The following is a 22,232-nucleotide window of genomic DNA, read 5'->3' on the forward strand; positions in this document are numbered from 1 at the left end:
GCTTTCCCAATTTAACACACGGCATTTCGTTTTCGTTAGTTTGTTTAGTTTAAATCTCACAAATCACAATATTGCCAAGCCATTCACTAAATTTTCTCAAGCATGCATATTTTCTCCTCTTTTTGTTTGTTTTTCTTCGTTTATTTTGTATTGCGAATTGAGCTGACATCAGACTTGTCCAAATTGCGAAAAATAAAGTAACTGTTTTTTAATGGTACCACCTTAGATACTCAATTCGCCTTGAGTTAATATAACAGTTTTGAGAAGACGCGTATCTATAGCTAGAATGATAGAGAAGATTCAATGAATAAACAAACAAAAGGAAGAGGAATTACTTGTTTGTGCAGAAGAAGAGTAGGCGAAAGAAATGGAAACAACCAACACAAGAAATTATACGCACACACAGATACTTTCTAACCCTGTGTCTTCCGCATTAAAACTGCATCCGGAGGCTTTACATTAGTTTGCGCTTTCACAATTTAACACACGGCACTTCGTTTTCATTAGTTTAAATCTCAATAATCACAATATTACCAAGCCATTCAATAAATTTTCACAAATATGTAATTTTTCCTACTTTTGTTTGTTTTGTTCGTTTGATTTGTACTGAAAAGGAAATTGACGTCAGATCCACTTCGCTTTGACGTATATGTAGTGGTTGCGGTAACGAACTCACCTTTTATGAATTCGCCTTGCAACTGTGCATCCAAATAAAAGTTGTGAACTAAATCAGGAAGTCTGGCAACCCCCTAATTTTTTGTTTTTAAGTAAATTGTTGATGCTATTTGTATTTACTTGTTAGAAGGATGTCAATTTATTTACTTTGCTTAACAACAAATGGTGGCCTACCTGTGTTTACCCGCAAAAAAGGGGACTGTGATAATGTGTGTGCTGCTGGGTGCATTAAATTTAAACCCAAAGATTAATTATTTTTATTTACTTATTGCTCATTGCAGTTACCTTTTTCGACAGTAGCCTCACTAAATGGTTTTCATATGTTTTTCAAATCTCTGGGTATAACATTGCAAGTGACATATTCCGAGGATTGGACCTATATTTGGAAAGATTTTCACAACGCTGTCACGTTGATAGTTTGTGGCCGCTCAATGACTGAGGGGATCTTGCAGTCATTAGCGGAAATTGTTTTTGGAGCAATTGCACTATTTGTAAATTATAACGAGTTAGTTGACTTAACTTTGTTAGATCGAATGAAGAAGGAGGCAAGAAATTATGTACCTTTAATAGATGCCGCCTTGGAAGCTTGCACTACGCGTATATTGGGATTTACTGAGTGTATATTGTCGGTAGAGAACCAACTGTTGACACAACGATTAAACGATTTTAGTGGGCTTTGCGGCTCGCTTTTTTGTTGCCTTGTAGTTGGAAATAGTGTAGCGGTAGGCACAGAAGGTTGGTGGGATTTGGACCCCATCGATCGAGAATTGCTTTTGTTGCTATTAAATTCGGCGAGTACTCTACAGAATGATGTTCCTGTGTATTTGCCTAAACGGGATGCAACGGTAGAAAGGATGTGTTTTATCTTATTTTTTTTTTTTTTTAATTTTTGTTTGTTTTATGTATAATCCAATGAAAGCTAGCATATCGATTCGTGACTATTCCATTAGCTCCAAGTAGTATCGTATGTGTTATATGTGGAGCAGGTCCGAGCTTTCGCGAATTGCGGACTATGGCGCAGGATGCATTCGGCTCAGAAAATCTTCAGAACGTGGAGCGATGTATGACACGCCATTTGCCAGAGCATTTTGAAATTGATCAGTGTGTACTGGCTATTATAGTAGCTAATGTAAAAGTGAAGAAATGCGTTTTGGCACATAATTTAAATCAAACTTCTGGAGGAAAGAGAACCATAGGGGGAGGTCTTTTGCGTTTAGATTTCATAAAAAAAATTTTTGATCAAACTTTACAATATAATAAAGCTCTTAATGGCAAAAGTAAAGAAGTTGAATTGCATTCGCGATATTTGGAGCCGCTGGACCAGTATTGGTGTTTGGATTACCATAAGTGCTATGCACATTATGATCAACTTGGAAATACTATTTTCATCCTCTTTACTTCTTCGATACCAACTCCTGCAATGAGGTATTACATATATGTCAAACCTATTTATGTATCATATTTATAAGGGTGTTTCACATCAAAGCGGAAAGGTTTTGAATCCAAAAGTAGTTATGTAAGGAATATTTTTTGTGACAAATTCATATAAATATTAGGTAAAGTTAAAAGTTCCCAACTTTTTTTCGCCTTATTTCGGGGATGAAGTTAATGCAATTACAATTATCCTTATCCTTATGCAAAGGATTCACATGCCATTTGGACTTTATCAACATTTTCGGTGATTAGCCTACCAGAACGGAACAGTTGGAATAGCCACTTTGCTGTTGCACTCGGTTTCATTGCATTAAGTCCATAAACATCTCACTTTTTTTGCCGCCACTTTTCACCTTGCCCGTGATGGTCCTGGAGAATATATCGACAAATATAGTTGCTTTTTAAATAACCGTATTGTATGGCGCAATGCAATGTGTTCCCACAACAATCGGTTCTATGTTCCGGGCAAAGACTGCCACTCCAGTAGCATTCCACTTATTCCCCTTTCCTTCACTTGCCAGACATATGTTGAGTATGAGCAGATAAATAGACTTCAATATCAAGGTGGGAATTGTGTCAAACTAGCACACGTGTTACGAGCAACTGAAGCTATTTGTCTGCAATGGGTGGTGGCTGGACTCCGATAACGACATAACGAAAATTCACGAAAGTAGTAAGGAACTCTTGGTTGTTGTTATTGTAGAAGCATAGTCATTCCCCATACTTACATACGGGGAACGCTGCTTGAGTGACAGTCCTTGGCCGGATATAAAGCCAGGTCGTTTCGGTTACGTAGAACCGACTGTCGTGAAACGAAGGAACTCTTGGTAAATGAGTGCAATGGTTGTTAGATATAGTTGGGGATCTCGTTAGTGATGTGATGGAAATGGCGTGCCAAAGAGGTGGCTCACCTTCCACCAAGTGCCTACCGGGGTTGTTCCTATGCTAGCACCCCACTAGGAATTGTTTCCTCAGCATAATATTATTCTTCTTGACATAAAGCATATATGCTTCACTGAGCTGGTTTTGTACAGAAAACATCTGGAGGCATTCCATTACCTTTCTATCACTAGTTTAAGGCGAACAGATCACCGCTGCGTAATTTTAAACGATTGCCTTAAATGTCGCCAGTAACGTTTCTTTCTCGAGCCCAAGTGCTACCGGCCAGCTATTCGAAGACTTTTTGTGGTTCTGACCTTAGTGGCAATCGCGATTGTATACGTCGAGAAGCAAAAAAATTATCGAAATTCACACCCAGTAATTTGGGGTTATTTACCGTGGAAATTGGTGTATCATTGACGTTGGCTGTAAGTGATAGTTTGACTTCCTTGGCCAATGCCATATATGGAACCGCTTTGGACTTACTGGGCGAAACTTTGAGATTTCTTGCCCTAAAAAGGGACTGGATGAGGTACTGTGCTGAGTAGAGGGCACAAAAGACCATGAAGTCGAATTGAAAACCTCATACAGAATCTAATTCATTCACTTTTGAATACGATTTATCGATGTGACGCCAGACGGAACTTCCTGGTGTTTGAGAGTTTTGCATGGTTGCTTTATTTGCCTCTGTTTGGTGACTTGTCCCTGTGTGAAAGTGGATTGTTCAATGTCAACTAGTAGCGTGACAAATCCAACGCTACTAGGAATGTTTTCTCACAGGGTCGGTTTTAGTTTAGTACACGGTTGTTGTTGTTATAGCAGTTAACTTTGCCCTGTCAGTGTACTGCAAATCATTGGTCGTCTTCGTCTAGCTCATCTAACGGTAGGCCCAGGAAACTTGTTGTTTCGAATGTTTGGGTCCAAAGGGAGAGGGGTATTAGATGAGTGGGTTTGATTGGACATGTTAAAAGGTGGTTAGTATCGTGCGGGGTGCCTTCACTAGTCAGGGATCATACGACTCCCGTTGTGCCTATGTTTTTCAACATCAACATGTTTAGTCCCTCGTGATGGGTGGCTTTGGAGCTTTTTTACCTTCTTGATGATTACCTGAAATTCATCGCTAGTGAAAACAAACGGTGCACTGTTGCTTAGCAGCTTGTCCAACTTTCTAGTTGCATGGCGCTTGGTTCGGCCACCGGAAAATGCAGTACGAAACGCAATAAGCAAATGTGATTGCCCCTCTGAGATTATCAATATATGCTCACGAGCGATAATTTGATGGTGTATATCCGTAATAGGGATTTAAAACCGATATATACTTGGTTTTGGGGGCTCCCCTGTTTTCAAATAGGTAGTTTATTTTAAATCAACGTGTTTAGATTTTCGAAACTGTATAAGATGTTTTGATGTAGAGTGCCCATATTTTTACAAAAATGTAATTTTGTTTTTTATTTAAAAAAAAACACTTTTTTTCAGATTTATTACACAAAAACTGCTGTTCTCAATTTTACAAGATAAAAGCATCGGTTGGTAAATTATCGTTGAAAATAATATATTTATTTATATAGTAAATTTGACATCGAATTTTTTACAATATACGTGTATATTTATGTACTTATTATATGTTCAATTTATTGTCTCAGATTATGTTAGCAATTATAACTACATTATCATACATTGGCTCCACAGTTGGTATACTAGTTTGGATTAAGTTATTGTCAGTTGTCTTATATACGTATGTAACAACGAAATTTGCGTGCGTATGCAACATACGAAATCTTACTGAAATTATTTAGTTGGTTTGCTATAACTTTTAGGTTTACAATATGGTTAAGCAAGAACAATAATTCTATATTTTTTAAAAGTACGGATCTGACCTTTATACATGGCAATATAAATTTAAATAAAGACAGAGGTAATCGTTTTTTTATTTCAAAAGTATTTATAGAGTTTTCTAAATAAAGTTTGTAGAGTTTGTGTTTTTGATTTAAGCAACTTAATTAGATAATTAGATTTTTGGCTGTGTGGAACAAAATTATTGGCCTCATATTTTGCTAGTATATTTGGTAATACGTGCACCTAAATTCATACATAAATATACCTCGCACTCGAGGGATCCTAGTATTTTGGACATTGCCGTTAATTATTGCAACAATTGGTTTATTTAATTGGCTTTGATTATAATAAAAAGTAAACTCGAAAAATTAAATTTTGTGTTTTAATTTTGAGATTATTAAAGTTTAATTTTGTTTTAAATTAAAAATTCTTATAATTATTTCTTAACTTTTGGGGACATAATCTACATTTAAAAAAATTATTTGAGAAAAAATTAAATTTTTTCGTTTCCAAAATTTTTGGTAATTTTTTAAAAACATCGCAGATTTTTTTCAAATTTTTTTAATAACAGCGCGGACTTTGTTCAGTAATCTCTGCAAGTTTCATAATGAGATTCCCATAACTTATCAACATTGAATACCTACATATATCTTAAAATTATTACATTTCTTTTTCATTGTTTCAGTTTACTTCTTATTGTAATCAAACCTAAAAAACTTAATCTTAGCACACTTCATTTAATAGTATGTTTCAAACGTTTCAAATATTGTAGCGTAATGGTTATTCAAAATAATTTATCAATTAAATTTTTGAACTTTTAATATTTGATTAATACATGTGAGTAATAATAATTGAATAGACATTTATGTATACCTACAATAACGTTTTATATCTTTCGCTACCATCATTAATGTTAAAGTAAGCCCAATATGCGAATTAAACTGTAGAATTCAATTGGCTTATTTATAGTAATTTAATTCAATTCGAAGCAAATGAATAATACTGGCTTTAGTTTAGCATGGAAAGACATAACGTTTTATCTCACCTTTTCTCTGGTATCATTTATGCTTTTTAGTAATCACGGTGTGCTTGAAGCGAGTTTAATTCAAAAGTTTTCTAAATTCGGAATTTCTTGTTAGGTGTGATGGTATACAGCATCCTAGAAACATTTTGCCCTCAAATTCAAAATTTCCCAACGGGCCATTTATGTGAGAAATCGAATAGTAGTGTCGGCGAAGTATTCGATATAGTTGAAATTCTATGGACTAGCCTATCTATAAAATGATTGAAGTTTTTTTTTAATGATATTTCATTTTACAGTTAATATTTGTTATTACATAACAAAAATATTAAAAACTAAATAATTTGGTTAAAGAAGTGGAATAGCAAGTATGTTTCTTTAAATAAATATGAAGGCTATTATACTCACAACTAGATCGTAACTAGTGCTTTCATACTATGAATAATTGACATTTATTATGTGTTTTTTTCACACTAGTTTCAAATCACGTATTGAAACTTTTTCGAAAATCACTTAAAATTTCAAGCACCCAGTATTGTGATGTTTTTGAACAAGTTCTTTTTAAAATTGGCTCCTCCATTTGTTTTGCTCCATTCCCCATTACATAATTTTGCTTACGACTTTGCTAATAATTGCAACGTGCTATTACATATATCGTCCCCTTAGTATTAAAATAGCCTATAAATTTTTTGATTGTTTAATTGTTTTGAGAAAATGAATTTCAAACTTTTTGTCGAAAGTAGCTCTCACTCAAATCTCGTTATGTCTGTAAATATTTATTATTTTTTGACTGACGTTTTGACCCACTTTGTGGAACTAGAATTTGACAAAATTTTGACCACATATAAAATCGACGATGGAGAATCCAAAAATTCAAAAAAAAAAATAATAGCCTATGAGCACATAGGCTATTGTTATACTAAGGGGACGATATAGAGTTAACATTAAATTAAATTCAGGAGGTGAAATAACTTTTAGAACAGATGTTTCTGAAGAACTTTTATCGAAGATCGGCGAATGTATGCAGCACATATATTTTTCGCACATCCTTTCTAGACTCCTGCATCACAGCAATCAATATAATTAGGCTTAATATTACCTATTCGTCTCAATGTGTCAAGGCAATGCCGCGAAGATTATCGTTTGAAGTGTAGCATCGCGTTCAAGCTACTAAAAGACAGACATGACTCCTAATATATGACTCCAAGTATTGAATGCTTTTTCCCCTCAGAATCTTGAAAACGTTTTGTCCGACGATTCTTTTCCACAATTTCAACTTCAAACATAGGGTATATAATCGATTGGCTGCACGAGAGAATTTCGATCATATGAAATATAATATGTCACCGATTCTAAAAATCGACTTTTTCTCGCAAATGGCCCGTTCTCCGATTTTTATTTTGAGGGAAAAATGTTCCTAGAATGCCACCGATTCACACCCAACAAGAAATTCCGAAGTTAGAAAACTTTTGAATTAAACTTAAATCAAGCGTAATGTGAGTGTCACTGAATTGTGAGGTAAATCTTTCGAGGTTTCTGTCATTAACTTCTTATTAAAGTACCAAGGGTTACACTTTTTACATCCACTCTTATTAAACCTATTACAATTGCATATAGTATATATACCATATATTAATATAAATTGACGAAGAAATCAGTGGAATGTATTTAATACATACAACTTTTAATCAAAAACTAAAAAGAAAGAAGCAAATAAAAAATAGCCTGTTAAAAAATTTGACTACAACGAATACATTTAAGGCAGTACGGTTATATTTCGCTCTAGATATAATAATATCACTACTTTTTTACTTTTTAAGCATTTAACGATTTTCCAAAATGTATGTAGTACGTGATGTACTAATACAATTATGTATATAATAAAGTGATCCTTAAATAGTGTTCAGGACGAACTTCTACAATTAATGTGTGTCTTAATGTTTTCCAATATATGGTGGGTCATACAGATTTATATCACCTCCGAAAGCAAATAATTCTTTTGGAAGAAAATTTTAGGTAAAAAATATTATATTTTGATGCTTAATATTCCCGCTGCCAATGTCAGCGCCGGAATGTCACACATAAACACATTCATCTAAGGTTGTCTCTGTGATCGAAGTTCATAAATTTTACCGTTTACATTATCCATAATTAACGGTTTGGTGGACCTATTGTTAAATTATTTGGGTTCTGATAGCCGTGTTTATTCATAAATTAGTGGAAAACGATTTAAAATACTAGTATTGTTAATTTTCTTTAATACAACCTATTTTATATAATTAGTAAATGTCAGCATTTTGCTCATTTCTACAAATCAAAACAAACCAAAATACTTTAGATCTACAAACCTCACTTCCTTTGTTCTCAAAGTTTTTGAAAGAGTGTTGAACGTCCACATTTCACGCAACACATAACGACAAGACGGTGGGCACAGTTCTACATGAAATTGTTATTTAACTTGCCTTCAAGGGATTTACACTAGGCATATTTCTCGTTATAGAAGGAGCTTTTAACCAACTCTACTCGGATGTTGTTATTAAAACTCTTCTTCAGACTGATCTCGACCAGTCACTGGTATTATTCGTTGCTAATGATTAAATGTTATCACTGACAGACTCGTTTTATATCGGGTTTTATTATAAATTGGTTATTTCAATCCACTAACGTTTGCTAAAAGTGATACTCGATTTTTAAATTGCGTAATAGTATAGCCGTGAGATTGACAAAATATGTAGAGAGGCTGCATTGGACAGTTATTTAATTTTTGGAATTCTCTGTACTGGAATTTACATATATTAACTATAATCAGTATCGCGCAAGACTAACAGAAAAAGTAACAACAAAAGCTACACGAGAGAGATTAGTACTGTAATACAAAGGTGTTATATGGGGGAAATCAAGTCTCTGCTGTGCGTGACTGTGAGGAAAGGAATATCACCAAACACCACAATTCGCAGGCATATATCAATCGAGGATTAATAGCCTGGACACAAATAAGCTGCTTCAAGATGCATATGTGTGATGAGTAGGGCAACCCAAAATATGCAATGTATGGGGAATGTTTGTGCTGCTACAACAACAACATCTCGGGATTATTCCACACCGTAAACTCAACTGCAACTGAAACATCGAAAACAGTCACTGTTTGGGGGCCACCGTTAGAAAAGATTGTATTCAAGAACTACTGAAAATTTTAAGATTACAATTAAAGTACTGGTAATTGTATTGTAATGTAATTGAAATGTAAACGTAATCATAAGTGCCCAGCTAAAAATTATAATTAATACAATTATTGTTATAAAAATGTAATAAATCAAATCAATCGAAAAATTAAATATTGACTAAAAAAAAACTAAAACAAAAGGGATATTTATTATTATGCCAGCATTGAACTTTATATTTTAAAGCAAAGAAACATTCATAATATCAAAGGAATGCAATTTTGTTGACGAAGAAAAAGGGTGGAACAGATCGTATGGCGTTGATTATCAGGAACTGAGTGATAACACTATCTCAACAAATTTCCGTTACCGCTAATATCTAATTACATTAATAGGATTCATGGTAGTCATTATTTTACTACGTTAGACCTTTCCGATTTCTAACACCTGATAACTCACATACGTGGTGTAATACGCTCCGGATAGTTGGAGGGTTATAAGTTAAAAATGTGAAGAACTGTGAAAATGCATGTACTTACTCGATAAAAAGAACCAAACTAGTATTGCATTACAACTCTAATATTGTGCGCAGTGTGAATCTTGACGTGGCAGGAACTTTTTCTTTCAAAACTAGCATTCGTTGCAGATAATTAAGCCGATAAAGGCAAACTCAAAGTGCTTTAAAGAAGAGTTTACAGCAATTCGAGAGTACAGTGTTAATCTGTACGGAGTTCCGGGCCATAGTGGTGTTCTGAAGAAGCAGAAAAGTTACTAGCACAAGGTTGACTAAGAAGAGGGGGAAACTTTGCTCCATGTGACCTTAAGTCCAATCTTATTTTGGGAAATTTAAAAAATTGCAATGAACAATTGACGAAAATTAAGTTAAGGAGTGATGATACGAAAAATGTTTATACAAGTATAATTAAATAGAAGAGCTTCGAGGTTTTTAATCAGTACATACCATTAATTCTGTTTGCGACAGTTTAGGTAGCAGACCTAGGACGACCTAGTAATATTAAGGTTACCTAAAATAAATTATTATTTAGTAATTATTCCCTATTTTTGGAACATATGTAGCTCTCTAATTGTTATTGTCCATAGCAAAGAATGTACACTGCAATATTCATGACGAATTTCTCATCTCTCTTAGCTATTTGTGTTTGTAGGGTAATAAATTTTCGGTAATTGCTTTACATTTTACACCTAAAAAATCTAAAAATTTTCTCTACACATAATTTCTACAAAAACAAAAAACAAACAAAAATACAAAGCGTCAAATAAAAAACTAAATCAAACATAACCAATTTTTTTTCTGAAAAAAAAAATGGTGCTTTAACTCTTTAAAAATATAGTTAATATTATATGCATATATAATTTGAGTTGAATAAGTTTTCTGTGTTTGTGCTTTTCTGCAATTCTGTACTCTAAATTATTTTTTGGGCAACATTTCATAAACATTTAGCAACAATTTAAATAAAAATTACAATAATTACATATAGTACTTCACAGCTCAAAGTAATTAGCAAATTCAGCACATTTTACTGTTTGTATAGTAATATATAACCTCAAACCATGAAAACATATACACTTAGAGCTTTATATGGTCGAGAAATTTTACTTACATACCTATATCTATATACCATGCCAGATTCCGTAATGATTCATTTCTATTCAATGTTCCTTGGAAAATATCACTAATTGGCACTTGGGTTAAGAATTTGATCTAAACTTGCATAAGTGCCAAAAAAAAAACCGCACAAGCCAAATACTAGAATCGCCATATCTTTCCATAATATCCAGTTGTACTTGCCCAAACCCACTGGATAAAATGTGATTACATCAATAATTGGCGGAGCAATCAGTGCCAATGCAGAACTACTAACAGCGCCCACCAATGAGATTATCGGACCCAAATTTGGTATACAGACAGCCAAAAGAACTGAAAAAGAGCGAAACACAATTTATTTTAATATTATATTTGTATGGCTATTAAGCTATTTTGTATTTTAAAACAATTAGTATTCGCAATAGTAGAATTTTACTATAGCCATCCACCTTTAACACACGCAATATATTTTTAGCTATATACATTTTTTAACTAATCACAAATAGGAAATTTAGATGGTCAATATTATGAAATTAAATACATTCGCAAAGCATTTTCAAGCTTTTAAAAAATTTTATTTGATAATTGGAAATCAATTTCTAAATAAATAAGTATAAAAAATTACAAATGTGTTAAATAAACGGTTAATATTTGGGTTAATTACAATATATTATATATGCCTCATCTCAACTTAATGATTGGCATGAAAAATGGTGAGTTTATTGAGATTCTCTATTGGAGATACCGATTAAAAAAATGTTGATCATTTGAAAGATTACTTATCATAAAGGAGGTGTGCAGTCAACCACAATATAGATGCTGTATAAATGTATATGAGATGAGTGCTTGACGAACCACAGTTGTAACAAATTTGAAATATTATTGGTCAATATGATCACGAAATATTTTACAGGAAAATTATAATCGTTTCCATATTATTAACTTAAGCATAATAGAAACGTGACCTGTAAAGTTCAAGCTTGAGTTTCGCTATAAAAAAATGTAAATGCTAAAAAATAGGTGCATTCTTTTCGCAGTACGCGTTGTGCAATTTGTTAGTTTTGTGAGAAATTTAGAAAGAAGTGTTCCTATGTACACACCATAAAGATCCAAAAATGTCACGTGCATCTGCAGCAAAATATTTCAAGAAGTTGAATACGTTCATAAAAAAAGGGTGAAATAGCACACGGAAGTTAAAAACCTTAACAACTTCCCGGACGAGGCAAAAAAAAACCTCCAGAGCAAGATCAGAGGATTTGTTTGTTTGTGATAAAGGAATTGGGCAAACGTAATGTTCACGGATCAATATTCCTTTTGGGTGAATCTGATACTGATAATGCTGATAACCCACATCAACGAACTTTTAATGAATAAAATTCACCAAAAAGCTTATTTACCATCAGCTGCGAAGATTTTTGGAAAAATGGATTGAAATGTTGGAATGGTTTTCATAGTCGCTTGATGCCAACCCTATTGAAAATTTTTGGGCAATAGTTAAGCAGAAACTGAAAGGAATTTGCCTTATCACGGCAAATTGTGAATGGTGTTGCTGGTGCCAGTACTGTAACCATTAATTATGTGCAATTTTGGTTTCGCCGATTCCGTTCAGGCATTTTTGATGTTAAAGGTGAACCTCGCACTGGTAGGCCCGTCGTTGAAAATGTCAATAAAATCACAGAAATAATCGAAGTTGAACGGCTACGACTACTAAGCATCGCCCAGGAGCTAAAGATCGACCATAAAACAGTTTTGAACGTGTTTGCGCAAAATAAAAAATTAAAATAATGGATTTATTTTTCCTCAAACTAATATATAGATATAATTGGCGATTATACCCTTTGGGTTTTGAGTATTTGACCAAGCCCCTCCTCCTATTTGTGTGTGCATCTTGTCATTTTTCTATAAATGGAGAGACTTCCAGTTTTATGCCGTCTCCAAACGACAAATGGTTTTTCTTATGAAGAGCTTTTTAAGGCAAAAATACACTCGATGGTTTGGCATTGCTTGCCGAGAGGCGGCCGCTATGAGAAAACACTTTCTATTATTTGGTGTTTCATGCCAAGGATTTCGAACCCGGGCACAATCGAATGGTAGTCACGCACCCACCCAGTCGACTACAGCACCCGCGCCGTTTTACTACACCACACCGTTGGAAGAAATATGCAAGCTGATATAAAATAAAATTCAAAACAAGTTTCTTTGTTGTGCATATCATAAACTGGGTAAATAATTTTTTTTTAAGTAATTTTGTGTGCTTTTTTGAGGACGCGCGACCGGACCAACTGCGCCTGCAAGTTTTAATTTTACATAATTCCCGGCACCTATTAGACTTCATTAGAATATAATTATTAAAAAAAAATTTCTGTATGTATATGTGAGTCGATGTGGATGTGTAATTAATGTTAAGCTTTCAGGTAAAAAAACTTTCTCATATATTTTATCCAAGATAGTCATCACTCACGCCTCTGCGCCATGTAAAACGACAAGATTGACGAAAAACTTGGAAGGCGGGAAAATACTTTGCTTTTCAACTGCTTGCTCACCTTTTAAGGTAACTCTTCTTTCGATATTTTTTATATTATTATAATAATTAAAAAAGTTCTAAGTTTTATAATAAATTTTTTTTCACTTTCAAAATCGTAATAGCTTTTTATGAAAGTTTCGGGGTTTTTAGGTCGAATAGTTTTTTAATTACTTTTAGTTTAAGGGGTTAGGGGTAGTCAGAATTTTCAAAAAATTGATTTTTTTTTTTGCATTTTCTTAAAGTATAATGTTTTAAAAATATTGTGTAAAAATTTGAAGTGAATCCGACAAATACTTTTCAAGTTATTCAACAATTAACAAAGGGCGCTCGGCCGCTCCGGAGCCGATAGCAAAACTTTAAATGCGCTTTTCTCAAAACTATGTTTTTCAAACTGGTGAACACTGTAACTTAAAAACCGCTACGTAGATTTCAATAAAATTTATACAGCTTTTGAAAAACATAAAAAAATTGTGCCTGATCGAAGGATTTTTTTTTTCAAAAATTTCGATTTTTTTTTAACAATTAACTGTTGGTTTTTTGCTCTAAAATCTGGAAAAAATTTTCTGAGGCCGCCATTTTGTTCATTTTGAAAAAAAAAAAGCTTCGATCAGGCACAAGATTATCTATTAATAAAACTAATTTTTCTTGTCCGATTGGTTTTAGATGAATCTGCAAGGACTTGTGATGTTCACCGCAAGGGACTTCTGGAGAAACGGGCTTCACACAAACAGCGATAACTTTTGCAATTATTAATTTTTTTTTTTGAAATTTTGGTGAAGTCAAGTTAAAACATGATGTTTTTATGCTATGTTTTTATTTTTGTTAAATAAATTAATTAAGTAGCAAACAAAAATTCGTGAAAATCATCATTTTTTCGGGCCTCTGACTACCCCTAACCCCTTAAATAGCAAGTTGTACTGGAAAACTTTAAAGCGGTTTTTGGGGTTACGATGGTTTTACAGAAAACGAGCGATATGTTTGTATATGTATGTAAGTATGTTATTTTACAGACCATATCATCAGAGATGGAAAACTCTTCCCATTTCCTTCGTTCATTCTTTTTATTTCCTGTCGTTATTTGTCATGAGGGATGGTCGCATGAGTTTTAGTACTTCATTTAAGTACTTATTGAGAATTTTAAAATAAATTTATGTAATGAATAAACTATAGATATTTGTTTTTTTTTATGTTTTCAAAATCTAATGTTAAACTTACAAGTAAATACAACCAATACAATCCGCAGAACTGTCGATGCCAATTCTTTTGTGCGTTGCTCTTCGCATTGATTGCGAACGAAAGGCTCAACAATATTAACAGGCACGTAGAATTGCAGAGTGTATGACAGGAAAATCGCTACGGCCATGGCAATGCGCACCATCTGTGAAATACTATAGAAAACAATTATTAAAATCAATCAAATAATTGCAATAAATACATGCTTTTAAATTACTATATTTAATTAAGAGTTCTAATTATTAGTATAATATATGTATTTTATTTTCTCCATTATTTCATTGCGTTTTTATGGTAATATTTTCAACTTCCCAGAAACTACAATAATTATTTCAAAATTTAGGTAAACTTGAGTTATTTAAAACAGTAATTCGGCAACAGTAACAGGCAAATGTGGGAAAAGGGTAATGTAATTTTAAATGTACAAAAAATTGTATTCGTGCATACAACTCTCCTGATGCCGACAAGGTTCGCCAACATTTTGTGTTTAATCGGTTAAATAATAAATTAAGTAAAGGCTTCTTATTAAGGTCCCCGGTGGTCTAGAAAAAGTTTTTTATTCTGTAAAATTTTTGGAAGGATATTCCCAGTATTTTCGATTCTATTGCCGTTTTAGCACGTAGAGTCAGATTCGTCACGCGGCGGCACCAATGGTCGCATTTAAATGGTCAAAACTTTAAACTCAATTATCTCAAAACTCCTTTTTTCGGCCTGGTGTTGTCAAAATAAAAACTATTCACCGAATCGTCTGAAATTTTAATATGTTGTTGACAACATCAATGGCTATCGCCCGTACTAGAATCATATTATTATTTCAATTATTTCGTATTTTTTTCATTAAAAAACTGAAAAAACCGATTTTTAGAGTGTCAAATTCAAAACCGCACCATTTTTTCAAATTTTTTTTATTCTAGTACGGGACATAGCTACAGTCACACTGATTTATAATTTGTTTTTTCCAATTTTTCGGGAGGGTCAACTTTAGCGCCATTTTTAAATATTTAAAATTAAAAAACAATAAAATTTTTTTTGTATGTAAAAGAAGTTAAATAAAAAGGCTAAAAATTTAAATATTTTTTTTATTGTAAAAAAAACTCCTGAAAATACCCTAATTTTCGGGCTCTAGACCAGCAGGACCCCTTAACTCTGGCATCTCTTCAAAAAGTGAACAGCCACCTTCCTTTTATTACCCACCCAGAATCGCTTTTGCATAATTATCTTTAAAGTGCAGGTTTATATTTTTTGGTAAATATAATATATTTAAGTACAGCTCAATATTTTATGTTTTTCATTTAGTTTTTTCGAGGTTTGAAAATTTTAAATATAAAATCAAACGTTCCCTTATATTCTCAAGCAATAAAGATCTGCACTGGTCGTTTAGTGCGTTGAATATACGGAAGACGACTTTTCGACATCCACTGATGTGATTGGACAAAATTCAAAATTAGACATTTCCAGTGGTGTAAGTACACCTTCACTTGTTTTACTATTTTTTAAAATAATACTGTTTATATTACACAAAGATATGAAACCCTAATTTCTTCTCAACACTATTTTTTTTAAATCGGCATTTAGTAATAGTTTAATTTGCCTCTTCGTCTAACAATAAAATAAAAGTAAAATATCTTCTCTATATTTACAAAATAGTTTTAATCAAAGACTAAAACAGATTTTTATTTGTCCTGACAATTCATCAAGAAAGGGGTTTACCGAAATCTTGACAAATAATCAAAATTCATAAATAAGAAAAATACTGTTTATCAAGTGCAGAGAGTAATAATACGTTCACATTAAAGTAGATTATCTACTATTTCGTGCTTAACTCCCAATCCGTAATTAAAAAGCGAAATTATCCATACAAAATTTCTTTCCCGAAATCTGAGATTATAAAATAATCCTAGATTAATACCACACTTTTTTAAATACAACCCTGTGTTATCGATAATTTTTTTTATAAATAAAATATACACCGGGTAAGAAAACAGGTTTGTAGACGTAGTTCTAACAAATTTTTTGTTTAATATTATTAAATAGCTGTACCGGGCGCGCGTTGCTATGCCAACAACTAAAATAAAGTTAAGAAAAATAACTTTAAAGAAAAATCATTTTGTTGATTTTGTTTATTTCGAAAAAATCGGTTGAACAGGGCAGAAGTTGCTACTCTGCATTGCCACCTGGTGGCGAGTGGCAGCAATGAGCATATTCTACAAACCTTCTCCGTGGAAAAATACATATATATACCATATATATAGTTTTTGAGTTCATCGAGGACATACAGACAAACATTCATTTTTATATAAAAAGATTATGCATTCATATTACAGAAAAAACGGGTCCATAAACACTTTGTCCTCTTATTACTTATTATAAAATGTAATATCGAATTTGCCATGCGTATTGCTGATATTATATAATTTTTTTAACCTTTTAAGCGATTAGTTTTTCTTAGACGGCTCGATGTACTGTGCTGAATTAATTTCAAGCGAAGACTGTCGATGCAAAACCGGTTTTCACCCAATATTGGATTCACCGTGCGCGTTGGCTGAACGATTATCAGGAAATTCAGTGTTCATGATTACTTTATAATGTCAAAATAACAGGGACATTTTCGTTTTTTGCTTAACTTTAAATTTCATAGCAAATGCAATTTCTTTTTCGGCATGACGCACATATATGACATTAACTAAAAAATGAACTTTTGAAATTGACGCATATATACGATATAATCACTTAACAGGTTAAACCTCAGTAAACATCGTTTACGTATTTTCCCAACTGTTTAATACTAGCAGCCAGTTATGCAATTAAATTAGCTATTTTTTCTCCTATTCATATCGTGAATAATAATTAAATGAACCAAAGTATTCCACCAAAGCAATTTCTATGAAGAAAAACCTTTCAAAACAGTCTTGACAGCTTATTGTCAATTTTGCAGGTAGTCTGCCATATGTGAACGGGTAGATTAATTTTGTGGATTTATTGCCAATTAATCAGAATAATGCTACAGTTTCCGCTAAAAATATCAAAGATTTAGCTCAAATTAAAATATCGGATTCGATGTGCTAAGAATTAATAAAAAATTATTTCCAGCTAAAATAATAAGTGTAAACTGCAATAACCTCTACATATATACATACGAGTACACAGTATTATATATTGATCCTAAATTTTTGGTGTTTTAATATTTTGATTTTACTACAAAATTTATTGTAGATGGAAATTCCAATTTTTATATCTAGCTTCATTTTTTTACAAAACTAATTAGAGAAACTTTCCAAAGTTGCATACGACTTATAGAATATTGAAACATATATAGAATAATATGAAATACTGGCTACTCACAACTGATCAGGTGGTAGATTAAGTGTTATGCTTCCTTTTACATTTTCTCCATACTTTAAATAACCGAAAAATCCAACTGTGGTGTAGAGGCAGGCAACGACAGTCATTCCAGTGTTCAATACACCCGTTGTGCCTCCAAAATCTTCAGGTTTTTTCATATTGTTTTCAAGTGGTAAGACTACGCCGATTCCTTCAAAAGCGTAAATAGCCGTCCCAAAGTACAATGGTAACTGAGCCCATGATGCAACCGGCTTTACAGTATCCGTATCAGGTAAATCTTGTAGAATGTAGAAGAAAGAGAATGCCAGACCTAATACAGTGAGCACTGCAGCAGCCAATGAAACAGGTGTTAAATATTTAAGGTTGCGCACTAAATTTAATGGTATCATTGGAAGTAAGATTAGCACCAGGTAGACTTTCACATTTATATAATTGTGTGGAAAATAATGATCCACCACCTCCTTGATATTAAAGGCCACAAAAACAAAGTAAACACAGCAGAACCCAATTTGAGTTATAAAAAGGAATGTCGTTATCATGCGTCTGAAACCCAAAGACAAATATATATAAATATATACATTTGAATAAAATAGCACTACAAGCTGAGAATTAAAAATTGATAATTGCATTAATATATATTATATATACAATAGAATAATAACTTTACCGCGCAATATGGGAGTAACGTCGCAAGCCAATAGGTCCCGTTTCAAACGAACAAAAAGCTACTTCGGAAAAATCAAGTGACGGCTGTTGCAGTCTTCGACAAAGCTCATGAGAACATTTTACCAGCATATGCATACAATGCGTACAAATTGCTCCCATGATGAGAGTCCCAAACAGTCCCACATATAGGCCTGCATTTTTAAACGCATCTGGCATAGCCAAAATTCCTGTTCCGATGTTACCCTTCAGCAAATGCACTAAGGTGTCAAAATTCGAGGTGGGATGCTCCAATGTCCGATGCAAAGAAGGATTATATGAGGACTTGTCTAAACTCTCATTTGAGTCTACTGTAATAAAATTATAATATAATAATATAAAAATATTTCAAGTTAAATTTTACATACCACCAATGCTGTCATCACTTTGAACATTCACCAGTGTATTATCTGGAGAGTTTCGAATGTCTGGGCGGGGTACTTGCCGTTCTTCCGATGCAGTTGTTTCGGACTGAAGCAAGAGAGGTTGACGTTCGGACATTTTTTTCTTTACAATTGGCTAAGTGAAATATGAGGTTTGGAAATTAACAAATGCATAAATATTTTCGAAAATTGTATTAAAATAAAAATCAAAAGGATACAATTTCATTTTAGATTACAGAAACATAATGAAACGAATACAATTACATACAGATGTCCATTAGTTACAATGTCATGAAGTTAAAAATAATATGACTTCGATTCGCCACTTCTCTGCTGCGGTTCTGCGTTACCGGAATCACACGTATTTATATCCGGCCATGGATTATTAGTTTAGCAGCATTCTCCAAACATGTATGGCACATGTTTATGCTACAACAACAACCAATGAGGTTGTCTCAATTTGTGTTAATAGAGATTTATGAGATAAGTATACCGCCTCCAGATTGTTTTTTATGAGGAGCTTTTTCATGCTCATTAAATGTCGAGGGACGACCGCTTTTGGAAAAAAGATTTTTAACTATGAATCTAGTGAATAATAAAAAACTATTTACGCGAAATTACAATTTTATTCCTTTTTTCTCGAAGTTGAAAAATTTACTGTAAACTTACTGTACAAAACAAAATTCTCCAAAACCGATGCGATTTTCAAGCTCCATCAAAATTATACCAAAATTTAATGGACTATGCTCATTGCTTTAAATTTGTAAAGTTAGAAAATTTAAGTCACCTGGTTTTTATTGTAGAAACTGAAGGGTTTTCCAATAAGAGGTGTTAAGGTCAATGATTTCGTTGCTTGTGCGTCACGTAGCGCCGTCTTGTTGAAAATAAACGACGTTGTTGATGATCGGCCGGCTTGAGTTCTTGTTTTAACTGGACTTAATAAGCCTTAAGACTCAAATCTTTATGCAAAATACGGTGTAACAACGATTGTGGAATGCCTAATTCCAAAGAACGACGAGGAATGAACAAACATTGGTTTTCTTCAACACTTTCGGCTACAACAGCAATATTTTCGGCTGTTCTTGAGCGACGTGCACGGGTTTTATTCTTTACATCACTAACTTGTCCACACAGCTCGAATTTTTTCACCAATTTCTGTATTGCGGCCCGACAAGGTGCTTCACGATGACCTAAAAAAAGTTGTACCAACCGTCTCTGCCAAATTTTCACCATTTTTATAGTGAATTTTAATAAGTTCAATGCATTGTTTAAGCTTTTATCGTTCAATTTTTATTAATGGCGTAGATTCTACTTGTTAAAAAATGACATCTTCAAAAGTGACATCTACCGAAATAGCAGGCTATTCAAAATAACACATCTTATTGGAAAACCCTTTACTGTAAACAAATCAAAAAATAATAAATAAAACATAAATAGCCAAAACTTTACAAATATCGCGCTGATATTTGTGAACCCAGGAGTATGTATATACAATTGACGCGTACATCATTTAATACGTGTTTGTAATAATCCCGAAAAACGGTGTTTTGACCCTAAGTCCAGATTTCTTTCGGACGAGTTACAGAACCTAAGTCGTTAGGTCATATCCTCAGCCCATGCAAATGGCTTCGCAACCCGTATTCAAGTATACCATAAATACTATTGGTTGTTTTATATAAAAAAAAAATCGCCTACTCGCAGCTGCATTCGCTTAAAAACTTCTTTGGTTTTCTGTAAAAGTCCTAAAATTACTATTATTTTAGTAAACTATCCCGTTTCAAGTAAAGGTTTAATTTCTCGATAAACGGTTCACTAGACAAGGCTAGCTTACTGTGCGGCAGCCCTTGGTCGGGAAAAACCCGAGTCATTCTGGTAACATAGAACCGGCTGCATGAGAATGAAGTTATTTTCTTCTGATTCCCTGTTTTAATATGTTGAAAAATCTCGTTTTTTTTGTATAATTTGAACATACACATGTTTTGAACATTTTGGTATAGTGATTTTGCAATATTCTTGGTCGGTGGATACTACCAATAGGTAAATGCAGTTTGACTTGGGTTTCATTGGATTAAACCCAGAAGTTAAGTTGATGTGCATCGAAACTCAGAGCATACATTTAAAAATAGTCAAGAACATATTGATTGATTTGTCAATATAGTATTTATGCAGTAATTGTCTCCACACATATTAAACACATAAAAGCAAAGAAAAAATATTCAAAATAAAACTTACATATGTATATTGTTTGATTCGAAATATTTAGAAACGGAAACTCATAGAGGAAATAATCACTGAACAATTAGGTATTTATGACTGAAATTAAAGAAATAAATTAATAACATAAACTTGATAACTTCAATGTCTGCATGCATGTAGCATTAGATATTCCAACCTGTTGAAGATTCGTAAGAGGTGTTATATCTTCCATTGATTTTTCTTCGTATTCAGAGTATGGGTAATATTTTACTGATGTCCTTAACTCAAGAACGATCCGTTCACCAATTAAATGTAACTCCACAGCTGCTTTATTTTAGATGTTTATTATAAATCACTTACATTAATTGCAACGCTTTTATTCAACATGAAACGAGTAGACTTTTGATCGATGACTAAACGGAGCAGTGACTGGTGCTGATATTATTGGTAAGTGGAAAATTTCTCCTTGATACAGATTTCATCGACACAAATAGTGGCGTTGTCGTTATCTGTGCACGTCAAAGCATCACTTTTGCCTGTAGCTATATATATGTATTATTGGCGACAAATTAATACCGTAATCCATCCAATATTTACAATGAGCTTTGTTATAATCGCAACTCCCACAAATAAACACGAAAAATAGCCAGTGCTCCCAAGTATTTAAAAGGTTATACCCAGCATCACTCACATCGAACTTGGCTTCTATAGAATATGTTAAAAAATTCTCTGCTAAAACAGAAATGTCAGGTGGATATGGCAAATTTCACTGTTAAATCATATTTGACTTACCTGATTTCTTGCCATAACTGTTTTAACGCCAGCTGTCATTTCGCAATTTTACTACTCAATTATTATTTGAAAGATATTTAACATATGTTAAGACACATTTAATAGAAAATGTAAACAATTGTTTACGTGTACTTCTTGTGCCGTGTTTCAAATAAATAATACATTTGATGTTATAATATAAATACATAAATTAATTAATTACAAGATCGTAAATACTATAAGATGCGAAACCGCGTTACTTTTCAGATATCCTATAAGAATCTTGACACCTTGCGTTAGAGCGTTTTTAGTTTTCCAAGATGAATTAAAAACAGGTTTTGACTATTGAACAAGACTAATTTATTTTATCATAACTTCATTATTGCTAACTTTGCTTATTTTCTAGAATGTAATATAATATAAACGCTGCATGGACAACGGATTTCTTGCTCAATATTTAAAGTAGGTT

General features: G+C 33.0%; 2 protein-coding genes across 4 annotated transcripts; one reads left to right on the forward strand and one right to left on the reverse strand.

Annotated features, from left to right (window-relative positions):
• Positions 1 to 785: 785 nt before the first annotated feature.
• Positions 786 to 4,902, forward strand: LOC129247535 (protein fuzzy homolog). The gene is made up of 4 exons (XM_054886688.1): positions 786 to 884; positions 957 to 1,520; positions 1,595 to 2,100; positions 4,465 to 4,902. The coding sequence occupies exons 1-4, from the start codon at positions 807 to 809 to the stop codon at positions 4,520 to 4,522; spliced, it is 1,206 nt and encodes a 401-aa protein (XP_054742663.1). The 5' UTR covers positions 786 to 806; the 3' UTR covers positions 4,523 to 4,902.
• Positions 4,903 to 6,583: 1,681 nt separating this feature from the next.
• On the reverse strand, positions 6,584 to 21,633 carry LOC129247536 (proton-coupled amino acid transporter-like protein pathetic). Of its 3 annotated transcripts, XR_008582564.1 has the most exons (8): positions 21,189 to 21,633; positions 21,029 to 21,109; positions 18,782 to 18,932; positions 18,379 to 18,724; positions 17,712 to 18,254; positions 14,352 to 14,524; positions 10,633 to 10,945; positions 6,584 to 7,540 (listed from the first exon to the last, which is right to left on the reverse strand). XR_008582564.1 is itself a non-coding variant. In XM_054886690.1 (7 exons), the coding sequence occupies exons 3-7, from the start codon at positions 18,912 to 18,914 to the stop codon at positions 10,701 to 10,703; spliced, it is 1,437 nt and encodes a 478-aa protein (XP_054742665.1). In that variant the 5' UTR covers positions 18,915 to 18,932; positions 21,029 to 21,109; positions 21,189 to 21,633; the 3' UTR covers positions 9,251 to 10,700. The 3 variants fall into 3 exon arrangements, 2 of the variants coding, with proteins under 2 accessions (XP_054742665.1, XP_054742664.1); XM_054886690.1 differs by lacking the exon at positions 6,584 to 7,540 and having other exon boundaries at positions 9,251 to 10,945; positions 18,379 to 18,721; XM_054886689.1 differs by lacking the exon at positions 6,584 to 7,540 and having other exon boundaries at positions 9,251 to 10,945.
• Between the last annotated feature and the right edge of the window lie 599 nt (positions 21,634 to 22,232).

The sequence above is a fragment of the Anastrepha obliqua genome, chromosome 5, assembly GCF_027943255.1.
Source record: "Anastrepha obliqua isolate idAnaObli1 chromosome 5, idAnaObli1_1.0, whole genome shotgun sequence".
Lineage (NCBI taxonomy): Eukaryota > Metazoa > Arthropoda > Insecta > Diptera > Tephritidae > Anastrepha > Anastrepha obliqua.

What these genes read in the sequence shown, in the direction of transcription:
- LOC129247535 (XM_054886688.1), top strand. Translation starts at nt 807, where the DNA reads ATGTCAATTTATTTACTTTGCTTAACAACAAATGGTGGCCTACCTGTG. An exon ending in AAAAAGGGGACTGTGATAAT is followed by an intron (nt 885 to 956) that starts GTGTGTGCTGCT and finishes TGCTCATTGCAG; the next exon opens with TTACCTTTTTCGACAGTAGC. An exon ending in ATACCAACTCCTGCAATGAG is followed by an intron (nt 2,101 to 4,464) that starts GTATTACATATA and finishes ACTTTTTTTCAG; the next exon opens with ATTTATTACACAAAAACTGC.
- LOC129247536 (XM_054886689.1), bottom strand. Translation starts at nt 18,914, where the DNA reads ATGTCCGAACGTCAACCTCTCTTGCTTCAGTCCGAAACAACTGCATCG. An exon ending in AAGTGATGACAGCATTGGTG is followed by an intron (nt 18,725 to 18,781) that starts GTATGTAAAATT and finishes ATTTTATTACAG; the next exon opens with TAGACTCAAATGAGAGTTTA. An exon ending in AATCTACCACCTGATCAGTT is followed by an intron (nt 14,525 to 17,711) that starts GTGAGTAGCCAG and finishes TGTTTTCTATAG; the next exon opens with TATTTCACAGATGGTGCGCA.